At 40.3% G+C, this 19,543-nt stretch overlaps 4 protein-coding genes and 1 non-coding gene across 7 annotated transcripts in view; all 5 read right to left on the reverse strand.

Annotated features, from left to right (window-relative positions):
- The window catches only part of LOC116692455 (rho-related GTP-binding protein RhoA-C), a 732,216-nt gene that overhangs the window by 6,209 nt on the left and 706,464 nt on the right, over nt 1–19,543 (reverse strand). The gene's annotated exons all lie outside the window — the stretch shown is intronic.
- On the reverse strand, nt 1,271–6,065 carry usp21 (ubiquitin specific peptidase 21). Of its 2 annotated transcripts, XM_032520745.1 has the most exons (12): nt 5,853–6,065; nt 5,088–5,284; nt 4,611–4,667; nt 4,397–4,514; nt 4,203–4,317; nt 3,842–3,961; nt 3,686–3,750; nt 3,408–3,595; nt 2,868–2,946; nt 2,585–2,692; nt 2,236–2,350; nt 1,271–2,066 (listed from the first exon to the last, which is right to left on the reverse strand). In XM_032520745.1, the coding sequence occupies exons 2-12, from the start codon at nt 5,241–5,243 to the stop codon at nt 1,973–1,975; spliced, it is 1,215 nt and encodes a 404-aa protein (XP_032376636.1). In that variant the 5' UTR covers nt 5,244–5,284; nt 5,853–6,065; the 3' UTR covers nt 1,271–1,972. The 2 variants fall into 2 exon arrangements, with proteins under 2 accessions (XP_032376636.1, XP_032376637.1); XM_032520746.1 differs by lacking the exon at nt 5,853–6,065 and having other exon boundaries at nt 5,088–5,403.
- arhgef3l (Rho guanine nucleotide exchange factor (GEF) 3, like) lies at nt 6,149–14,338 on the reverse strand. The gene is made up of 14 exons (XM_032520737.1): nt 14,086–14,338; nt 13,677–13,716; nt 13,533–13,577; nt 12,907–12,960; nt 12,625–12,732; nt 12,386–12,544; nt 11,653–11,715; nt 11,407–11,503; nt 10,216–10,292; nt 9,723–9,980; nt 7,743–7,913; nt 7,264–7,456; nt 6,368–6,686; nt 6,149–6,333 (listed from the first exon to the last, which is right to left on the reverse strand). Exons 1-13 carry the CDS (start codon nt 14,121–14,123, stop codon nt 6,439–6,441), a joined length of 1,551 nt encoding a protein of 516 aa, XP_032376628.1. The 5' UTR covers nt 14,124–14,338; the 3' UTR covers nt 6,149–6,333; nt 6,368–6,438.
- The window catches only part of uba1 (ubiquitin-like modifier activating enzyme 1), a 17,387-nt gene continuing 12,548 nt past the window's right edge, over nt 14,705–19,543 (reverse strand). For both annotated transcript variants that reach the window (XM_032520715.1, XM_032520714.1), the window contains exons 19-26: nt 18,006–18,080; nt 17,714–17,903; nt 17,485–17,570; nt 17,273–17,365; nt 16,950–17,141; nt 16,134–16,235; nt 15,941–16,041; nt 14,705–15,852 (exon numbers count right to left, since the gene is read on the reverse strand). In XM_032520715.1, the coding sequence (XP_032376606.1) occupies nt 15,717–15,852; nt 15,941–16,041; nt 16,134–16,235; nt 16,950–17,141; nt 17,273–17,365; nt 17,485–17,570; nt 17,714–17,903; nt 18,006–18,080 (975 nt within the window). In that variant the 3' untranslated portion in view covers nt 14,705–15,716. The remainder of the gene's footprint in view (nt 15,853–15,940; nt 16,042–16,133; nt 16,236–16,949; nt 17,142–17,272; nt 17,366–17,484; nt 17,571–17,713; nt 17,904–18,005; nt 18,081–19,543) is intronic.
- Nucleotides 16,371–16,492, reverse strand: LOC116693312 (small nucleolar RNA U6-53/MBII-28). The gene has a single exon (XR_004332893.1). It is a non-coding gene; the product is annotated as a small nucleolar RNA U6-53/MBII-28 (small nucleolar RNA).

Raw genomic sequence — 19,543 nt, forward strand, 5'->3', positions numbered from 1 at the left:
AAAATTATGTTTATAGATCAACTTCCAATAGAGAAGAACCTGCTGATGGAACGAGGAGAGTTTGATTGGCAGAGAACTACAATCAAAGTCACATCGCAGAAGAAAGTCAATTCCACCCATCTTGGAGAATATTAGATTGGAGACACTAAACCAAAAGGATTGCTTGTTATTGATAAAAGATTTTAACCATTTCAAGTATCTGTATCTGTTTACCACATGAATTATCTGTATCCGGATCCGTACTTGGACTGGGCGGGGCCTAAACCGGAAGTGGTCAAATTTAACCCGGACGTGGGTCGGGTTCTCTTGAAATGTGCAGGGCTTTAACCGGTATGTTATTTAAGCATGCATTGATTTAGGAGTTGATCAAAATTTTGTTATTTTATTGCTGATTTGAAAACTATTTACATGACAGCATCGAGCTTCAGATCAATGGTGTTGTCATGGTAACAAACAACAGAACACAATGAATACAACACATGCGGTTGCTTATAAGTAAAATGTAATGACCAAGAGTTTTCATACTCAATAAACTTTCTTTTTTTAACTTTTTATTTTTATGATTAGTGTGAATTATTTTTTTATTTTTATTTTTATTTATTTTTTTATTTCCCAGCAGGTATGTGTGTGTGTGTGTGTGTGTGTGTGTGTGTGTGTGTGTGTGTGTGTGTGTGTGTGTGTGTGTGTGTGTGTGTGTGTGTGTGTGTGTGGTGTGAGTAAAGAGAGACACATAGAGAGAGGGCGGGGGCAGCTGACAGTAAAAAAAAAAAAATCTCCGATGGCAGAGACGCAGCGGGAGTTGCATTTAAAACAAGCAGCACGTCTGAAACCCCCGTTCCCCAGAAATCTACTGGTTACTATGTAAGGACTACAAAACGAAGTTAAAAACAAACCTGAAGCTGAAGAAACCCTAAACGTTAACGGAACAGATCCGCAGACCCGACTGACTGACGGAGCGGGAGCTGGAGCGAGAGAGAGAGAGAGAGAGCGGAGAGAGAGAGAGAGAGGCCGAGGGAGCACATTTCTCCATGTTCTGTGTGTGTGTGACTGATCTGAGCGGGTTTGTAGGGGGGGGGGCGCTGTGATTATCACAGAACGCTGCGCGGGCAGTTGAGGAGTTGTATTCAATCCGAGCACGGATATTGACTCATATTACTCGTATAATACTTGTACTCGGCAAAAGTGCGTTATCCGTACGGATACTCGTTTCAGCCGGCTACTCGGATCACCCCTATTATCTTAACTAAAAGTTCAAGTCTAATCATCACTGTTTTCATTGATCTTTTATTGATGGTTTTAAATATCAATAATTCAATAGGCTACATTCAATTGTGTAAAAAAAATATATATACATATATGAATACATAGAAATTACAATTCAATTAGACGAAAAATATAGCCCATTGTTATGTTTTCAAGTTTCAGGGTGGAGGGATAAAGAGACACAAACGTAGTCTAGCCTATAGCATAACCCACAGATATTTACACACACCCTACTGTGCATTTTCACAATTTAAAATAAATGTTCTGTCACAATTGAGTCATTAAATGTAGGCTAATTTCTACACCACTGAAGAGTTTCCCCATTGTTTATTTGGATTTATGTTGCATCGCAAGCATGAATCACAATGATCCAACATTAAGAACTCAGCATCATGTGCAAGTACACTGCTCACTCCTGCCTGAGAAGTAGGGCACAGAGGGCTGCAGTCCACCGGAGCTGCCTCAGCTCTCTCCGGGAGACTCTTCAAAAGCATCTCCTTGTTTCCGGAGGCGAGGTCACCTCACAAGCCCTCCTTAAAGTGAGCATGGCTTTGCTCTCCTCCTTCTCAAAGTTTATTTGAGGGCATGCTTTATTGAGACTGAGCTGTTCATATATGTCAGATTTACAGCAGTGCTGCTTCTATTTGTTTCTATGGACACTGGAGGTAAAGTTGCTCTGATTGGCTGCTTGGCTCAGCCAGTCTCGGGTCTATTTCCTGACGGCGGTGGTGCTGTTGCTGCGCTGGTAGAACAGCACATAGGCTTGGTTGGTCTGAAGCTGGTTCTCTGAGACTGGAGTCACACTGTAGGTGGGTAGATGGAGAGTAATCATCAGAACCAGCTCCAGGTTTATATAGTAAGTGTCTCAATACCAATGACCCACAGACACAGTTGGGCTGTTGTAAATAGATTATGTCGTTAGCAGGGCATTGCATATTAAAACAAAATGATTTGGGTGCAGGCAGGTCTCACCTGGAGTCATTATAGAAGCACCACCCATTTTCATCTGAACAGCAGGCTGTGTAGTGGCCCATGTTTACCGTGCCGGCATGGTTACATATTGCGTATAAATCATACAGAACTGGGCCTGTGGAGACATACATAGATGTGATGACTCACTCATTATATTTTTTAGAACTACCATTGTGTCAGTGTTGTGTTATTTATTTGTTTGAATAATGGAATAATCAACCTATTGTAAGAAAACCTCTTATAGTATTTGACAGTAATGCACATGGTTGAATCAAGCATGCATGTAGGAAATATTGCACAGATGGTAAAATAGATGAGACAAACTAAAAGAAAGGTTTGGATTTGTTACCACAGTCGACAGGCCCGTAGCATCCAAGGTCCAGGTTAGTGATCGGGAAGGACACATACACTGTGCTTTTACTGATAGACCACCGTGACGTGGTAAAGCGGTTCAGATCTGATTTAGACTGTCAAGCATCATCATAACTTCTGACATAAAATCATCACTTGTTAACTTCTGACATAAAATCATCACTTGTTAACTTCTGACATAAAATCATCACTTGTTAACTTCTGACATGAAATCATCACTTGTTAATAAGGTTAATAGTAAGAGTTGTTGCCAAGGATACGGATCACAATAACCTGGGGAAACCTCTGGATGGAAAGTCGCTTTGTGCACTCTGTATGCCTGTTACACCTCTCGCACATCTGAAACACACATAAAAAAATGCTTATTGAAGGTTTCATCTGCAACTGTTGTTATTTGTGTTTGCGTTGTCTGATGTTTATGAATATATTTTATTGCATTGTTTTATCTACTGATGCTCTATTACTGTACTCTATTTTACTTTTGTACCTCTCATCATTTATTTCTGTTACTTTCTACACTTCTCTTTTTATCTTTGTTGTTTCTATTGTAGGCTACTCCTGCAAAAACTGAATTTCCCCACTGGGGGTCAGTAAAGGTGTATGTTCTGTTGTTTCTTTTACCATGAATTTTTACCATGATTTTTTTTTAAATGAGTCAAATGAATAAAAGTATGGGTTACAGATGGATTAAAAACATCTGTTTTGTACAAAACCATTCCTAGCTGACAGAGTCCGTGTCATTGATCCCAAAGTTAGAGACACATTAATGTCCATGTTTTGCACTCTCTGTGTTAACTTACTGGTGAATTGTCTTTGTCCAGTTTCTCCTCCTGAGAGAAGAGCTCCAGGCACTCCCTCAGCGAGACCTGCCCAGCAGAGCTTCTCTTGGGGATGGGCAGCGACAGATCGCAGAACACATCGAATGTGTTGGAGTAGTGGGAGCACACTGAGCAATGCAGCGAGCTCCTCAGCTGGCCCGAGAACAGGTCTGGGAGGAGGGTGGAAGGAATCAACAGTGGGTTGCCTTCATTTCTGCTATAATGCTGATGAGTCACCATGACTGGATTGCTCTACTCACCTACTATTCTGCTGTCATCTCTCTCTAAGTGCTTCTTCCACATGGCAGCTGCCTCTTCTGAAATCCTAAGGGAGGGGATGAAGGAAAGAGATATTTGGTCACACCAAGGACATCAAAGTTTCAAGAACAGAATCTTTTCCGCAAAATCACACACACCGAAATCTGGCAAATTTTTGTACAGGCTCCTTCCCTGTTCGCCGAACGTAGGGTCTGCGGTTGATTTCTGTGTGCAGCTTGTCCAATAGGAACCTAAGGAACTCTTGCGCATCCTGTTGACTGGTTAAACACAGAGACAGAGACTTCCTTAATGTCACGTTCACAGGCAGCTATTTCTATACAAGTCTCACCTTCAAAATCAATCTATACTCAAGGCAAAGTGGAAAATGAATACAGTTCCTCTCTTGTCCTTGAAACAGTTATGCTGATATGGAAATGGATATCGTGTTGCATTCTATTCAAGTTTCATGAAAAGATGCAGCTAACCTTGAGGGGAAAGAGAAACTTTATCTGTTCTCACCTGTATCCACTGAAGTAAGGCACTGCTTCTTTAAATATACTGTAAAACTGTCGTGGATTTACAACTGTGTCCCCTTCATTTACGTCCCAAAGGCCTGACAGCACCTGAGAGAAAGCTAGCACAGGAAGACAGGGAGGAATGAGAAAAGATGAAAAAAAACATAAAAGTAAGAGGAGGGAAAATTAGGAACATACCCTCCATGAGCTTAGCCTCCTCTTTGGAGAACTTCTCATCCCTGTAGGCCATGAGGAGGCTGTAGTCCCGTAGGCCACGTGTGTGAGACAAACATTGGACTACTGCGTTTAGGAAACACTAAGTTGGAGACAAAGTATATGAAGAAAGTGAGCATGTTTATGTAAATTTATATTATTTTAAAGGACTTTTCTTAAAACATCCTTTAACACTTACTGTGTTTCCTATGTTTCTAAGGCCAACCCTTCCACTTCCTATGGTGAGCTGTGTTTTCTGGAAAATAAAGACAACACATGAAGCTATTGACCCAAACTCTACCAACAACACAGCCTATTTTAATTTGTAGAAACATGGTTCACTTTATGTGTACCCTATATGACCCCCGGCTGTGTCTCTATGACATGTTACGTGTTCTCTCTGACTTAACACCGTCGGTACAGCGTGTACAGGCAGCATTGGGAGAACAGATTTAGCCTTCTTATCCCATTAGCGTAAAAGAAAGGCAAGCTGGAGGTCAGACTGAATCATTCATCCTATTAAAGACCAAGGAGTGCTGACAGGGGCTCAAACATGTGTGTTGGATTGTACTCTACATTAATTACTTTACACAACATTTCAGCCTGTGTTAGATTGTTAAGACCCCCAGCCTTGAAAGTTTGAGCATAAATTAAAAGGACGTTGTACTCTGCACACCTCGTTGTCGGCCACCAGAAGCAGGCCCATCAGTGAGGTGTAGAGGACAGACTGGGAGATGTCGGCTGTTTCTCTCTGGAGTCCGTTCTGAGAGACCAGGGTTCGACACAGGGCCTCACAAGAGCCCTCAACGTTGACGCCACTGGCTCCGGGCATCCTATTTTACTGGTACACCTCAGAATTTTTTACCACTTCACCTGAGACAGATAGAAGACAGACACCTCAAACTGGGAAGGTTGCACCACCTCAGGTTTCTTTCACATAAAGTGTTAAAGGTGAGCAGAATGTGTTGGTAGTAAAAAAAAAAAAAAAAATGACGAGGGATGTTATTCACAGATGAGAGCAAAAGAACAGGATATATTTGCTAAGCAGCATTCCTTTTAGGGTAAATCCTCATCTTGCATAGATCCATGTTGATCTACCTTGCCTCACGATTCCGTCTCATGATTACAACACAAGTCAAGGTCTGACAGACCTCGATAAATCCAGATATTAACATATATGCTTCAGGACACATATTAACAAAAAGAGATGATTTCTGGAGACCTCACCTCAAGTGCTCATTGACTAAAGGGTCAAGTGCTAAACCCATAAAACAGAATATGCAAACTCTCACAACCAGGGTTTGTTCTGAGACGTTATCAAAGCCAAATTGACACTCTAATTAGGGTTTTCAGCAGGTAAAGAGTAAAATCTTGCTAGTTTGCAAATAATTCCTGACAAATAGTATAACAGTAGCAAATAAACACAGCGGTTTGGACTCACCTGATCACTTGGTCACTCTATCTGTGGACAAACTGTCCCAACCAAACAGTTCCCATCACCTGCTGAGCTGTTAAAAATGCATAAGGGGACATCTACTGTTTCACTGTGTGACTGTAGTCTAGAACTGAAAGTCTCCCTCTCTCTCCCTCACTGGTGTCAAGGCAGAGGAGAAGAGAGAGAGGGGGGGAGGATAATCATCACTAATCTTTTATTTGTGGATCTTGTTGTCTATACTTAGACTTGTCTTTGTGTACTCCCGAGTAGCTCAAAAAAACTTTCAAGTGTCAGTTTATTAAAAAAAATAAAATAAAATAAAACGAAAATACATTACATACACCGTAAATTCACATTCAGTAATACTGTTCTCTAGCTGTACAGTTAACATCCCCACAATCACACAATCCATCAGCAAAAGGAGGAAATGACTAAATCCATATAGGAAATTCTACGTGTAAGCAAGCGCAATCATCTTTTCACAAACCATATTTACCACATGACAATATAACCATATCACAAGTCCATATTTTATTCTCTCCAATGTCAATGTACAGATCCATAGACACTCCCCAGGCCTGCTGATCATCAGTCAGCGACTGGTGTGGTCTGCCATTTCTGTGTCTGAGCTGAGGCTGAGATCGGCTATGTGATACAGGGCGGGATCAGGGAGAGGGGAGAGCTGCGACTGGATGGGGTGAGCGCTTCTGTCCCGTGACCGGACAATCGCTTGGCGCAGACAAGTGATCCACTGCTGCTTGCTGAAGGAGTCGTTGGCTTGCAGGCTGTATGGGTGAGCTTTGGAGCGCCCTCTGCTGCTCACACGGAAACAGTTCTTCACTGGGAGATGTATGGACAGAGAGGAATAGGAGGAAGGAAATTAAATGGAATCAAAGTTGTAGGTATTCACTAATGGGTTGGAGTGGCACGGCTTTCTCTCAATCTATGGGTTTGGTTGTAGCCTGAGTTACACCCTCCTTTATCTGGCAAACGTGAAACAAAAGATGGAAATAAACCTGAAAAAAATATACTTTAATAAAGTATGTAAATTTAAAAGAATTCACACATGTGCCATATACATTACTGTAGTGTTGAAACAGTTGATCATTTAGCAGGTGATCATTTAGCTGGTTAAAGCATCTAAATTTAGACCTTTTGCTATTTATATCAATTATCTGATTTATAGGGCTGTAACGATACACCAAACTTTGGTTTGGTTCACGATTTTTGACCCACGATTCGATACAAACCTCAAAACTTTTTTTGGGGGGTGGGGGGGTGGGGGGGGGGTCCTAATACAACATTTTTTCTGCCACATGGCATCGTTTTGTCATTTATTACATCCCAGTTTGCAATACAACACACACCTTATTTGTTGATATTGATTGATTTCATGATGTTGGTATGCACTTGTTACCTTTATCATTTCCTCCAGTGAAGGCTCCCCTGAAGGTGCCCCCTCCACCAGCCTCCCCATCTGGGATCTCCTCCAGATTTATCAAGTTGTTGGGCAGAGGCTGTCTGTACACATGGAATAGCTGTCCTCCGTCTCTGTCCTCCCCCGGCCTGGTCAGCACCAACGCCAGCTCAAACAGGAATACATGCAGCCGCTGACAGAGGAGGGACACACACACACACACACGTTTTTACGTAGTTATAAAAATCCTCCATTATTCAGACATTAAGAGTAACATCTTTGGCAGGGTTACAAAACAAGATCATACAAAGTGCAGTTTTAAAATAAAGGGTCACACAGGGCTCATATAAAGATCAGAGAAGAGCAAAGGTCTGTTAGAATATGGCTCCACCTGTCAGTTAAAACTTATACAAATCCACAACCAAAGGTCAATCAAAGGAACCCTAGAGTAGTTAAACATAAAAAGAGAGAGCCGCTACCTGGCCCTTGGTGTTCTTGAGCTCTCCGTGGCAGTAGAGGAAGCGCGACAGCTGGATTTCTGGCAGTCTCTGACTCTCTTCGAGGTAGATGAGACCCCGCCTGTAGAACTGACACTCCGCCTCTCCTGTCTTCTTGTTCACCTCTGCCACAATGCTGTGGATCAGCTCCAACTAAACAGAACAAAGTAGTCTTACACAAAATGAAGGTATTTTGTGTGTCATCTTGGGGATGAAAACAGCATGTAAGATCTTGGTTGGGTTCTGAATAGAAAATGACTCAAACTATATATTAAAGCAATGGGTAAACATACATACATTTACTATGATAGCATCCTGTTTCATGTGTACACTTTTAATGTCCACATTAAAAGACTACAGGCGAGTCAAATGCATAGGTGTCTATTGAACTTATTTTCCCTTTATCATTCCTCAAGTCATCTATAGTATAAAGTAGAAGTGTGAATCTTCACTGATCTCCCGATTCAATTGCGATTATCATGTCAGCGAGGCGATATCTCGATGCATCCCAATGCATCAAATACATTGTGTTATAAAGCCATGTTGGATATTTAATTCATAGCTTTTCAAGCTTCAAAAACAAAACATTCTGCAGTGCTCTAATACTAAATGAATTGGATAAATAAAACTACAGCACTGAGCACATGACACTTCCTGAATGTGCAAAACATAACAGAATATGTAAACAGAAATGTTGTTAGGCCTACAATAAATTGTAACCAGAAATAATTGATTATGGCCCGGCTGATATCAATGCAGCGTTGTCCATGTCCGCGATGCATTGATTATTTTTACACCTCTAGTATAAAGTCATTGCGGACCAGCTGAACTGCTGAACATGTCAGTCACAGAATCCCTGGCTACTGAAGTTCATGTTTCAAAAAACTATTTTCTCTTGCTGCCTTTAGGAGGCGCAAATGTGCAAAGTATTTTAGAACTTTAAACCAAAATGTCTGATGGATTTCATACTTAGGAAAGAAAAGCATAAAACCTATAAAACTTATAAAGCCTTAAATGAACAATATTTCTTCTGTACTAATGGATATTTGAACAGTGCTGCATTTTAATCATATGAATTAGTGTGTTATAATCAAGAGCAAGCTGACCACCTATAAGAAACATTTGTAGCAATACATAATTAGAGGTTTACTGTGTTTGAGACATTACTAACACTTTATAAAAACAGTATTAATACATTGTAAATTAATAGTTAATTAAACTTAAGTTATTCTTTTCTGTTAGACAATGAAATGATCATTTAAAATGTTAATTATCAGTAATGTGTGACAATTAACAACAAATAACATAGTATGTGTTAATGTATTATTAGTTTATCCAATAATTAGTTCATACATTTCCATAGATAATACTTTGTCAATGGTTAATAGTTGTTTTGTAAGCCATCTATAAAACAACTAATGCTTCTAATACATTGGTAATGACTAATAAGTGGCTTATAAGGCATCAAGTAAAATTATTTGGCCCAAATAAATATTTTGTTGGTGATTTATAACAGACATCAATTATTGTACTATTTGTGCACTGATAATATCTATCTAAATAATGTTTATAGATGCTTTGCAAACTATTTATTAACCATAAACAAGGTACTATAATCCTCTTTACAGTTAAAACAGTATATCGTAAACAAATCCTGTAAATAATATATAAAATTTTATGTGTACAATAAACTGTTAAAATAAATGAAACCCTTATTAATAATAAATAAGCATTATTAGTTCTCATTTTATTGTTTGTTAACAGTAAAATTAACTGAAGTTTAATTAACCATCATTTACCATTTACTAGTGATGATTATTGTTAAGGAAACCTTTTATTAGTTCATGTAAAGGAAAACTCAGTTCCATCTAAACAGCTCTTGTATTAACTGCCAATGTGGAAATCATTCAGAAGAACCTTCTAAATAAATCCTGAACACGAATGTGTAGGACATCAACTTACAGCATCAGACAACGTGTCTTCATCTGGGTGCTCTGGAGGCGTGCACTTCTGTATCTCTTTCAACAGGAGGGGGTATTTGACCAAACGGCTCCGAGGGAGATCCAGGAAGTTCCACAGGTCCAGTTTCCTACTAAAAGAAGACTCCTGACACAAGCGCAGGAAGTGCTCCACTTTTTTCTCGTTCTTTTTCTGGTCCAGCAGCGCTTTGGCCCACACCTGGTTACAGCAGTATGTAACGTAGGCCTCCAGGCAAGGAAACTGCAGACAAAGGAGAACGTGTAGCCAGTCAACCAGGTGTCCTGAGACTGCCCGATAAAATGAAGATTCCATTAAAATAAAAAAAAGAAGCAGAGAATAACACAGACTGAACTCAGTGACTGTGATTTGGAGAGGAACATAATAAGGTAAAAACAGGAACTGGAGAAAGTGACGGTGGGTTGTGCCATTTTCTCTTTTTTATCTCTCAGTCATTGGTTTCCATGGAAATACTCACCCAGTTCATCAGAGTAGGCCCCACCTCTCCGACTGTTTTCTCTAATCCCCTCAGCCGCTCAAGACGAAACAGAAGATCTGGTGTGAAATAAAGATGGCACACGCATACTGTTGAATTCTTATAGATTTTTTTCTGACTGAATGCCTGGGTTACTACAGCTCAGAGACAGATGAACATCACACTCAACTCCTTCTACCTCCTTTACTTAAAGACTAGCATCATCTGCCAAATCTCACTCAGGTATAGCATGCAACCACAAGTAAAATAAATGAGCACTCTCCCTGAAAGGCTTTCCATTTTTGATTTTGGGTATGAACAACACAGTTAAAATCAATATCTCAGTCAACCAGGTCATAGTTCCAGGGAAGATGCATATGTATTATAAAAATTGATGTTTAATGCAGTGGCGGTCCACTGTTATGAATCTTATCAAAGAAAACCCATCATATATGAATTGCAAAATCTTCAACATGACAGTTGATAACCAAAATTGAATTTACTTGGAATCGTTAATTTGGACAGAACAGTGTGAAACAATGAAAGTCAACAAATGATATTTAACTTTTCAGTCAGCCATAATTACCTTATACATGATTAGGAAATAAGGGGGTTGATAATAATAATAAAACGTTTATTTGATAGAGCACTTTTTACACATGCTTCCCATGATAAACCTTGTTAAAATATCGTAAGATCTAAACAGAAAATGAGAAAGAAGATATAAAATACCAAAGGAAATAAAATATTACCCCTTTTAGGACAAAAGCTGCACCAGCGAGTCCAAGCAATGTTTTGACAACACTACTATTCAAAAAGCGATATTACAAAATATACTATTTCATCAATATATTAAGCTGCTTTTGTGAACCTAGCACTTTTGTAAACTTCTTTCAAGCACCAAAAAAATTGAGTGCAGCTATGTTTCCTCAAAAGATTTGAGAAATTTCAAAAAGCTTTAGGGCCAAATTATCTCTTTACACGTTGCTCTGGAACAAATTTGGGCTTCACTTTACAGAAAGCAGAGTTTTGCCATGAAACACATGGGGATCAGTTATATGCAAATACCCTTAAAAGGGGAATTTCAGAAGAAATGTTAAATGCCCTTAGACGTCAGAGGGTTAAAGACTTAAAAACCCAGAGTTTGAACAATGAGACAAATGGGAGAATGTGCATTGCAGAGAGATGGTTTACCTTGATGGAGAGGAATGAGAGAGTCCAGTGTACCAAAGATCTGTCCAAGCTCACTCTCTGTCAGGATGTCCAACTTCAGCATGGGCTCATAGTACACCTGGTAGCACATAGAGACCAGGAGGCAAAGGTAAGGAAAGAACAAATGCAGTACCATAACAAATGCGAGAAGCTCAGATCAGCAAAATGGCTCTGATATTAATATTTTAATAATCGAGATGACATGCTATTGTTTTAGTCAACAAGTACCTTCTTGACCAGACTGAGGTCCTCAATGAGTTGTTTCTCACCCTGAGTCAGCTCATAGATCACCTGCAGGAGACACACGCACACTGACATGTGGACACAAGCACATGCAAACACACGCCTGGATACAATGTGAAATCCACAGAGGCAGACAGCATGAGCTCTCACAGCTGATTGTTCAATAAAGGAAGTTGGGTGCCAGCTCACATCCTCTTTCAAAATCCCTGTGCAGTGTAGAGCTGCTTCACAGATGTAAAGGGTAGGCACTAGTCACACTCCAACCACAGCCTCACAACTTGACCCACATACCCTCCAAAAAACAAATAATATTAAATAACCTAGAGCTGGGCGATATAGAGAAAATCAAATATCACAATGTTTTTGACCAAATACATCGATATTGCGGCAATATTATAGGGTTGACTATTGGCGCTTTTACAAAATATTGACACAATGAGATTTTTTATAACTAATCATCAGTAACGTGGATATAATCACTAAATGGGTAATGGCAAATAAAAGAAGAGCTATAACAGTCTGATAAGTTTCGAAAATTACGTCACTTTACTGTGATGTTGCCTAAAAAAAACGGAAAAGACAACACTTGTTGCGATATTGAACATTTTAGACGAGATCTAGCCTCATACAGTATATCGATACAGGATATTGATATAATATCAATATATTGCCCAGCCCAAAATAACCCTGCAGAAAGTTTAGTCCGTGCAGCTCGCACCTCTTGTCGTTTGATCTCCTTTGCAGTGAGGTCATGACTCTCCACAGTATCACTCCAACATTGGCTGTTGCGTCGGCGTGGAAACGACGAGGCCTTCGTGCGAGCGCGCAGGGGCGCCGGGGGCAAAGGTCGAGCCTCTGTGCGGAAACTTATGGACCGCTGTGAAAATAGTAGTAGTTGAAGGTTGTTAGCTGTTCATTTTGCATAAGAGGTGTGTCCGTGTGTTTGTGACTCGTTACCGAAATGGACAGTCCAAAGCGTTTCAGAGCAGGGGTCTTCACCGGGGTTATGACACCTGTTAGGCTGTTGGACTTAACCACAGGTTTGACCCTTTTATTACTGGGCTCCTAAAAAGAAGTCAACATTAAAAAAAGGTAAGAATCCAGCTTTGACACGTTTGAACCAAATGATCTTCAAGCTTATCAGGGTGGGTCGTTCCTCCAACTATTACTGACGGTACATTAGAAGACTTTAAAACAACTGAATGCACATCTTCTACCTGCAAAAGAGAAACACCTCACCTCTGAATCCCTCATGTGGTCAGACATCTCCGCCTCCTCATCCTCCTCTTCATCCTAATAAAACACAACAGGGCATAAATAACAGAATAAAAAAAAAGTTTACTTGAGAAAAATGTGTGTGTTAAGGAAAGAGAGAGATGTCGAGAAGGGTGAGATGTTGCATGGTGCGGATCTCTCATTTCCTGTGTGACTCTTTCAAAGAGGAAGAAGGGTTGAAGCTGTGCCTCTGTAGTAAAACACAAGACGCCTGTTTTGTACCACACAAACCATATCAGCTGTATAGTCAGCGTAGTATCAGAGTAAGATGTATTTAAATACGTGCAGTAAAAATGTATGCATTCATTATACATGTAGTAAAGATAACAGCAAAACAAATAATCACAAAAAGTGGAAAATCAGTGGCTAAAATGTGGCAGGACTGACTGGTATGAAACATTTAGAGGCTTGTGTATTCGGGGAGCTTGTGGCTGCACAGCCAAACATGAAGTTCACATCTCTCGCCAGCTCTGCACTCAGCATTGTGGTCACAAAGGTAATGTTGACTAACTTCCGCTAGTTACAGGGAGAGACTCGAAGATAAAGAAGAGGCACTAGGGTTTTAACGGTGAATGTGACATATCACTCACCTCTATGATTCTGATAACAGGCTCAGGGTCTTGTTTTCTCTTCTTCTAAAAAGAAGAAATTTACGAGACAGTGAGTTTCTTGGTTTTTAAGAGAGTGCCCATGTAGGTTTTAGATAAGAAATAAAGGTAGATGGCGTGACTGACCCCAGCATGGTCACAGGGGATGGACTGTGTCTCTGCAGACCTAAAAAAAGGCAAAAGCCAGACCCATAGATATTAAGTTGTTTTCCTTGACATAGATCTTAGAAAAAAACACTTTGAGTAGCTGACTGAATCCTAGTTCCTAATGTGCCTTTGTGATTCATTTAATAGATTTGTGTCTGAATTTACAGAAAAGTACATTTAAATAAAGATTAACACTTAAGTACTGAACATTTAGGGTTAACCTTTACCACTGAACCAGATGTGTACCAACTTCAAACACTATTTGTCTCCTACACATAAGTATACTATACTCTTAGATTTTGAAGCTTGCCTCAGTCTGATTTAAGCATTAATATACAGTATGTGGTACCCTAAAGTAGAAAAAGGTAATACAAATAAGTTACCATACCAGGAAGTCCTTGTTTCACCGGTCTCCTCCACGTCCATCTTTTGTCTTCAATGCATCTTTACAGAAACATCACACACTCTCAAAATACAAGGGTTGACATCCAAATTCACAGCAGTCTTTTCTGTTTCAGTAACATACGAGTTCTTTGCATGGAGCTCGTCAGAGTTCAGTGCACTTCTTCCTCATCTCACACCAGACCACATCCTTTAGGGTTGCACATACTCATGTATCCGCTCTGAGGCTTTAAAACTCGACTGGTTCTAACCTATCATACCAACAAAAACAGATCGAACTTTAACATCACTTTGTAGATTTATAGTTTAATATAAAAATGTAATACGTCAGTCATCCAGGACTTATTTTACTGCATACTCTGCATAAAAAAAAATATTTAAAAAAAAGAAATCCAAATAGGTCGTTTTTAAAGAGTTTCACAGGTGGGCGTTTAGCTGATTTAGGTTGTGTTTCCCGGATACGCTCTACAGCACTTCTGATGAAACCGGCAGAAGCAGGTCAGACAGGAAAAACACAAAAGTATCTGACACCTTCAAATTGTTGTTTGATTAAAAGTATTAAACAAATAATCTACACAAAGTCAAATAACCACACAAATGCAGGAGAGTTTTTACATGTTTATTCACTATCACACTAAGTGCTCCCGTTTCAAGACCCATCTCATTGCCTTGCTCTTATACTGTAATGTCATTTAGAGTTAACAAAGTAGAAAGAAGAGAGTTTATGATCTACACGGTGTGTGCACCAAAACTGTTGCGCCCCCCCCCCCCCAAAAAAAAATAAAACAGAAATGAACAAAACACATGAAATACAAAGAAAACTGATGTCCTGTGCAAGAGCCCCTCCAAAGCCAGAGTGTTAGTTGAGGTGGGTGTAGTGGTGCCTCAAACAGGCAAGGGTTCATATTATGCCAGCATGAGATACTCCGATTACTTTCGAGCCGGGAGGGGCTGTTGACTCGGGTTTAGCTGTGTCCTCAGGTGCTCCTAGTTTCAAATGTGGGGTCCCGGGTAGAATTAAGGGCAATTTCTGGGATTCTTGGCCGAGGTTTTTATTTAATGGAGGTGCATCTTTTATAAAAAAAAGAATTTAAAAGGAAAAAAAACAGTAATGTGGAACCAGGTCTATGAGACAGGGGTTGGAAGAGGGAAGAGAGCAAGTAGAGTGGAGGGGAGACAGTTGGCTGGATTAAAAAGATCCCAGATATAGTGCTGAAGGCTAGTTAAGAGTTTGAGGATATTTTAATGGGACTCTGGCTGGGCTTTGGAGTACCAAGAGAACACTACTGTTTAGAATCAAACTGAGCGGAACGGTTCTGCTACTGAGAAACATTGAGGTCCAGTATACATGCTCCCTTCCTCCAATGAACCCCCCTCCCTCCCCCCGTTCCCACAGACAACCAACAACTGGATACCTAACACACATACAATTAACCTTAAGTCAGCTTACTGGGGCTATGTACACTCAGGCACAGGTTTACACAAACCACAGGCCTAAAAAAACAAAAACTGATTGATCCAATAGAGCTGACCTGGATCAACCCACCCATCCCCAATTCCCTCCTCAACACGCACACCCCGTCTTCCACCCTCCTGTGGATGGGATCATTGTGGAGCTCAGCGGATGGTGTATCTGACATAGGGCACTTCCACGTCTTCGTCTGACAGGTCATTACAGCACAGCTCAAACACCAGGGCTTTCACATGCTTGCCGAGTTTCTTTTTGGACACCTTGGTGACAATCTCCGTCATCCTACAGGACACAGAAGAACACAGTTATGACAAGGAATAACACAATCATATAATTATACGTCTCAAGTGCATCTAGACAATATACTCACGGTAGGTCCAGTCTCTCTTTAAGTTTGGCAGCAGGCATGAAGAAAGAATAGAGCATGGACACTCCCTGAGAAAGCATGGTGATCTCCAACTTATGTTCATTCTGTCAAAGAACAGAAAAACAAAAATAGGGTTGTTAATTGTAACCCAGAAACCACATAGTGGCAAAGTGAAGAGGGGTTGATGAGAACGTACTTTAAAGTAGTCCAGGAACTGTCGGAGTGTCATCTCCTCTCCATTGGGCTGCAACCCTGTAACCTCGAAGCGATCCCACAACGTCCAATCGATTTCATAGTACTGCAAAAACAGTTGTGAGAGTGAGGGTTGATGCCAGTGAAGACGCAAGTCACAGAGAGACAACACAAATGGCACCCAGTTATTGCTGCTCTTTGCTTAAAAGCATTAAGAGGGTAGAAGTAGTATGCATTTATTTCTCCTCAGCACACACTGATACCAATCAGCATGAGAAGGTGAGTTACACTCACTTACACCCAGGCAGACACACTGCATCTGCCCGTTGTATCAGTATTAGCATGGCTGGATCATCATCGGAGACTAAAACATCTACTAACCAGTAAATGACTCTTGGTTACCTTATTACCATGATAGAAATGTTTGCATTGACCTGTTATTTCTGACAATTTAATAAACAATAATGCATATTATGCTTGAGTGAATAAAGCCCCAATTAACACTGGTTAAATAAAATTTATATTTCAGAATCCAGTACAGCCTGACTGGAGATAAAACTGAGATTAGCTCCCATATTTCACATTTATGTTCTGCTTCTTCTGCGGTTGTTTGGTAAATTGCTCTTAAACACAGAGAGGATTTGAATTGCTACTTTTATTTTCTTATTCATTTTGGTGGTGGTGATTTTCCTTTGGGAATAACTACATTTCAGAGATGACAGATTATTGCAAAATACTTTGTGACAGTGGGGACACATACATCCTCATATAGACGTCTGATCAGCCCAACACAAGAAGTGATACACATGCAGCTGCTTACCTTGTGTGTTGGAGCAGCGATGGGCTCAGAAAAGGCAAAGAAAGGCAGGGCCAAGTTCATGAAGCCGTTTTTGAAAGATTCCAGCTTCTTGTGTCCTTGGACAATCTTGATGAGCTCCAGGCACACCAGGCCCACCACTGCGGCCGTGGTCGTGGCGATAGCAGGAATGATCTTGCCAGCTATCAGTTTGCTCTGTTTGGATGGTAATGAGTACCAGCGTAATGAGGAAATAGAACAAAGTTGATTTTGTTTCAAGGATATACATTTGTGGCAAAACAGTTCAAAGCTATTTCACTCAGTGCAAAACAAATGTGTGCCCCCACCTTGTGTCTGTCCGCAGGGGGAATGTCGTAGTTCTCTGCCCTCAGGTTTGACGACGCTACAATGAAGTCCATGTGGAAGTTGGTATCATCATCCTGTTAATAGAGCACACAGCCGTCACTTAAATACGACTATTAGGTTAAATTGAGGACCAACAGTATAGTTGATGCGCTTAAAGAGAAATGTACAGTAAATGTAGGAAGAAAGAGTGTACCTTCTCAAAGTCAATGGCACACAGTTTGAACTGGGAAGTCTCAGGGGAAGGCAGCTGGACCTTCAGCTCCTCCAGTCTGCAGTCATCTACATATAAAGATCAGTTGTTCATGTGTCTCACAGTATCAACATATAAGCTATTTACAACAAGAAAACTCCTTAGCCGATGATCTCTGAACTTAATTGATGACTTTATATGCTTTGTTAATACACAGATGTGCGCATCTTACCAACAGAGGAATTGCTATTCTGCAGCTCCTGATCAGAGACATGGATTTTAACCCCTGAACGAGGGGTGAAGGGTGGCACCTTGACCTCCTGCAAGATCTTAATCACACCGGCACGATCAGTGCTGCCTTGCATGCCGTACGTGTGTGCAAAGAGGTTGGCTCCTGCCATTACATAGTCCATGTGCAGCTCCTACAAGAGAGCACTTGTCATTGTCAGGTCTTTAGACTGGATAGACAAGTTCAGAGCAGATATTGGTCTTGTACAAACTAAACATAACAAGTCCATACTTACATTGCTAGTGCTGAATTCTAGTGGGTGAGGACACCTCTTTGGGCCGGACCAGAAGGGGGCACCAGAGCTGGTGAGCTGAAAGCCACAAATAACTTTATACTTCAAGATCACTGAAATGCAAATCCTTAAAAGCTGCGTTTAGGAATAATGGTTCCATAACAAGTTTTATTAATGATCACAATTGCATTGGATGCCTTTAATTATATAGCATTAATTGAGAAATGACTCCAGTCGGACCAGATTGGGGCATTGTGGTTCATGTTCAGTGTAGTCTTGCATTGCCAGACCAGACCTTCCACAGCACTGTTACAGGTCTGGCTACACCACACATACGTTTTAGATTGATTTTTCTTTTTTTATAAAACCAATCACAATCATCTTGGGTGGCGACAATTTCCAGACATAGTGGAGGTGGCTCAACAAAATAGTCTCAGGTAGAAAATTTTGATGGAACATTTGCCCCCTGGCAACAAACCGGCACATACAAGAACTGAACACACCTTAAAAATCAACATGTGATTACAGGTCATGATCGCTTAACAGCTGGGTTGAACAGTTAGCATGTGTTATGTCAGGGTATCCCAGGATCCTCCAACTTAAACTCAAGGCGTTAAGACTTAATACCACTTCAAATGGAATTCAATTCCAACTTTGTACCCAAGTATGAAAATGTAAACTCTGTATAACTTTTAAACCCTAGAAAATAATTATGTACAAGAAGGCGACTTAAAAAAACAAAACAAAAAACATTTTTTTTAAATGATCAGTCATATTTATTACAATTTATTGGATTATAATATAATCCAATAAATTAAGATATACTACACTGTATAATGAGCACTTACTTTTGGTACTTTAAGTATATTTTGATAATACTATTAATTAAGATGTTGAATGCAGGACTTGTAACTGACAAGTAATTTGACACTGTTTATTCTACTTTCAGTGCAATACATGATCAGAGTAAGTCTTCCACCTTAGTAAATCACCAACAGTCATGCATGAATACCTGCAGCAGTGTTTTACACTGAAAACAGCTCAGTTCAGTGTTGACTTGCAGATCTACTACAGTAGCAGATAACCTTTAACGTTACCTGCCGGTCACATCGTCTCTAAACAGTCCGCTCACAGCGAATCGCTGCACGGATCAAGATGTTAAGAGTCCGGACATCCTCCTCTTAGTTTAACTGCTAACCCCTGGTACCGGTCAGAGAGGCGCGCTTACTATGTGTACCGGTCGTCTGGTGCATTCCGCAAAGGGCTTTTGTCAGTTTTTAAATTAGCCTACATTAGTTTGTAACAGTTAATTTTGTTACGGTGTGAACTTAATCCTAGGAAAGGCAAAAACAATATGAGTCATTTGTAACAATATCCAAGACTTTGTATACTAAAATTCAAGTCTTTTAAGGCATAAATTTGAGATTATCAAATTAAAGACTTTATCAGTGCTTTCAAGACTCTGCGGGATACCCTGTATATGTGCAAACTAAATTGCAAATGACTTAAAATTGGAGGGGGGGGGGGTTCAGCCAGACAGC

Source organism: Etheostoma spectabile, chromosome 7 (genome assembly GCF_008692095.1).
Source record: "Etheostoma spectabile isolate EspeVRDwgs_2016 chromosome 7, UIUC_Espe_1.0, whole genome shotgun sequence".
NCBI classification, from domain to species: domain Eukaryota; kingdom Metazoa; phylum Chordata; class Actinopteri; order Perciformes; family Percidae; genus Etheostoma; species Etheostoma spectabile.

Coding starts and splice junctions, on each gene's coding strand:
- arhgef3l (XM_032520737.1), bottom strand. CDS start 14,123: ATGGACGTGGAGGAGACCGGTGAAACAAGGACTTCCTG. Junction 9,981..10,215: donor GGCCTACTCTGATGAACTGG/GTGAGTATTTCC, acceptor CTTTGTCTGCAG/TTTCCTTGCCTGGAGGCCTA. Junction 7,914..9,722: donor AAGACACGTTGTCTGATGCT/GTAAGTTGATGT, acceptor TGTTCTGTTTAG/TTGGAGCTGATCCACAGCAT.
- usp21 (XM_032520745.1), bottom strand. CDS start 5,243: ATGCCCGGAGCCAGTGGCGTCAACGTTGAGGGCTCTTGTGAGGCCCTG. Junction 4,515..4,610: donor TTAGAAACATAGGAAACACA/GTAAGTGTTAAA, acceptor TCTCCAACTTAG/TGTTTCCTAAACGCAGTAGT. Junction 3,962..4,202: donor CCTTACTTCAGTGGATACAG/GTGAGAACAGAT, acceptor GTGTTTAACCAG/TCAACAGGATGCGCAAGAGT.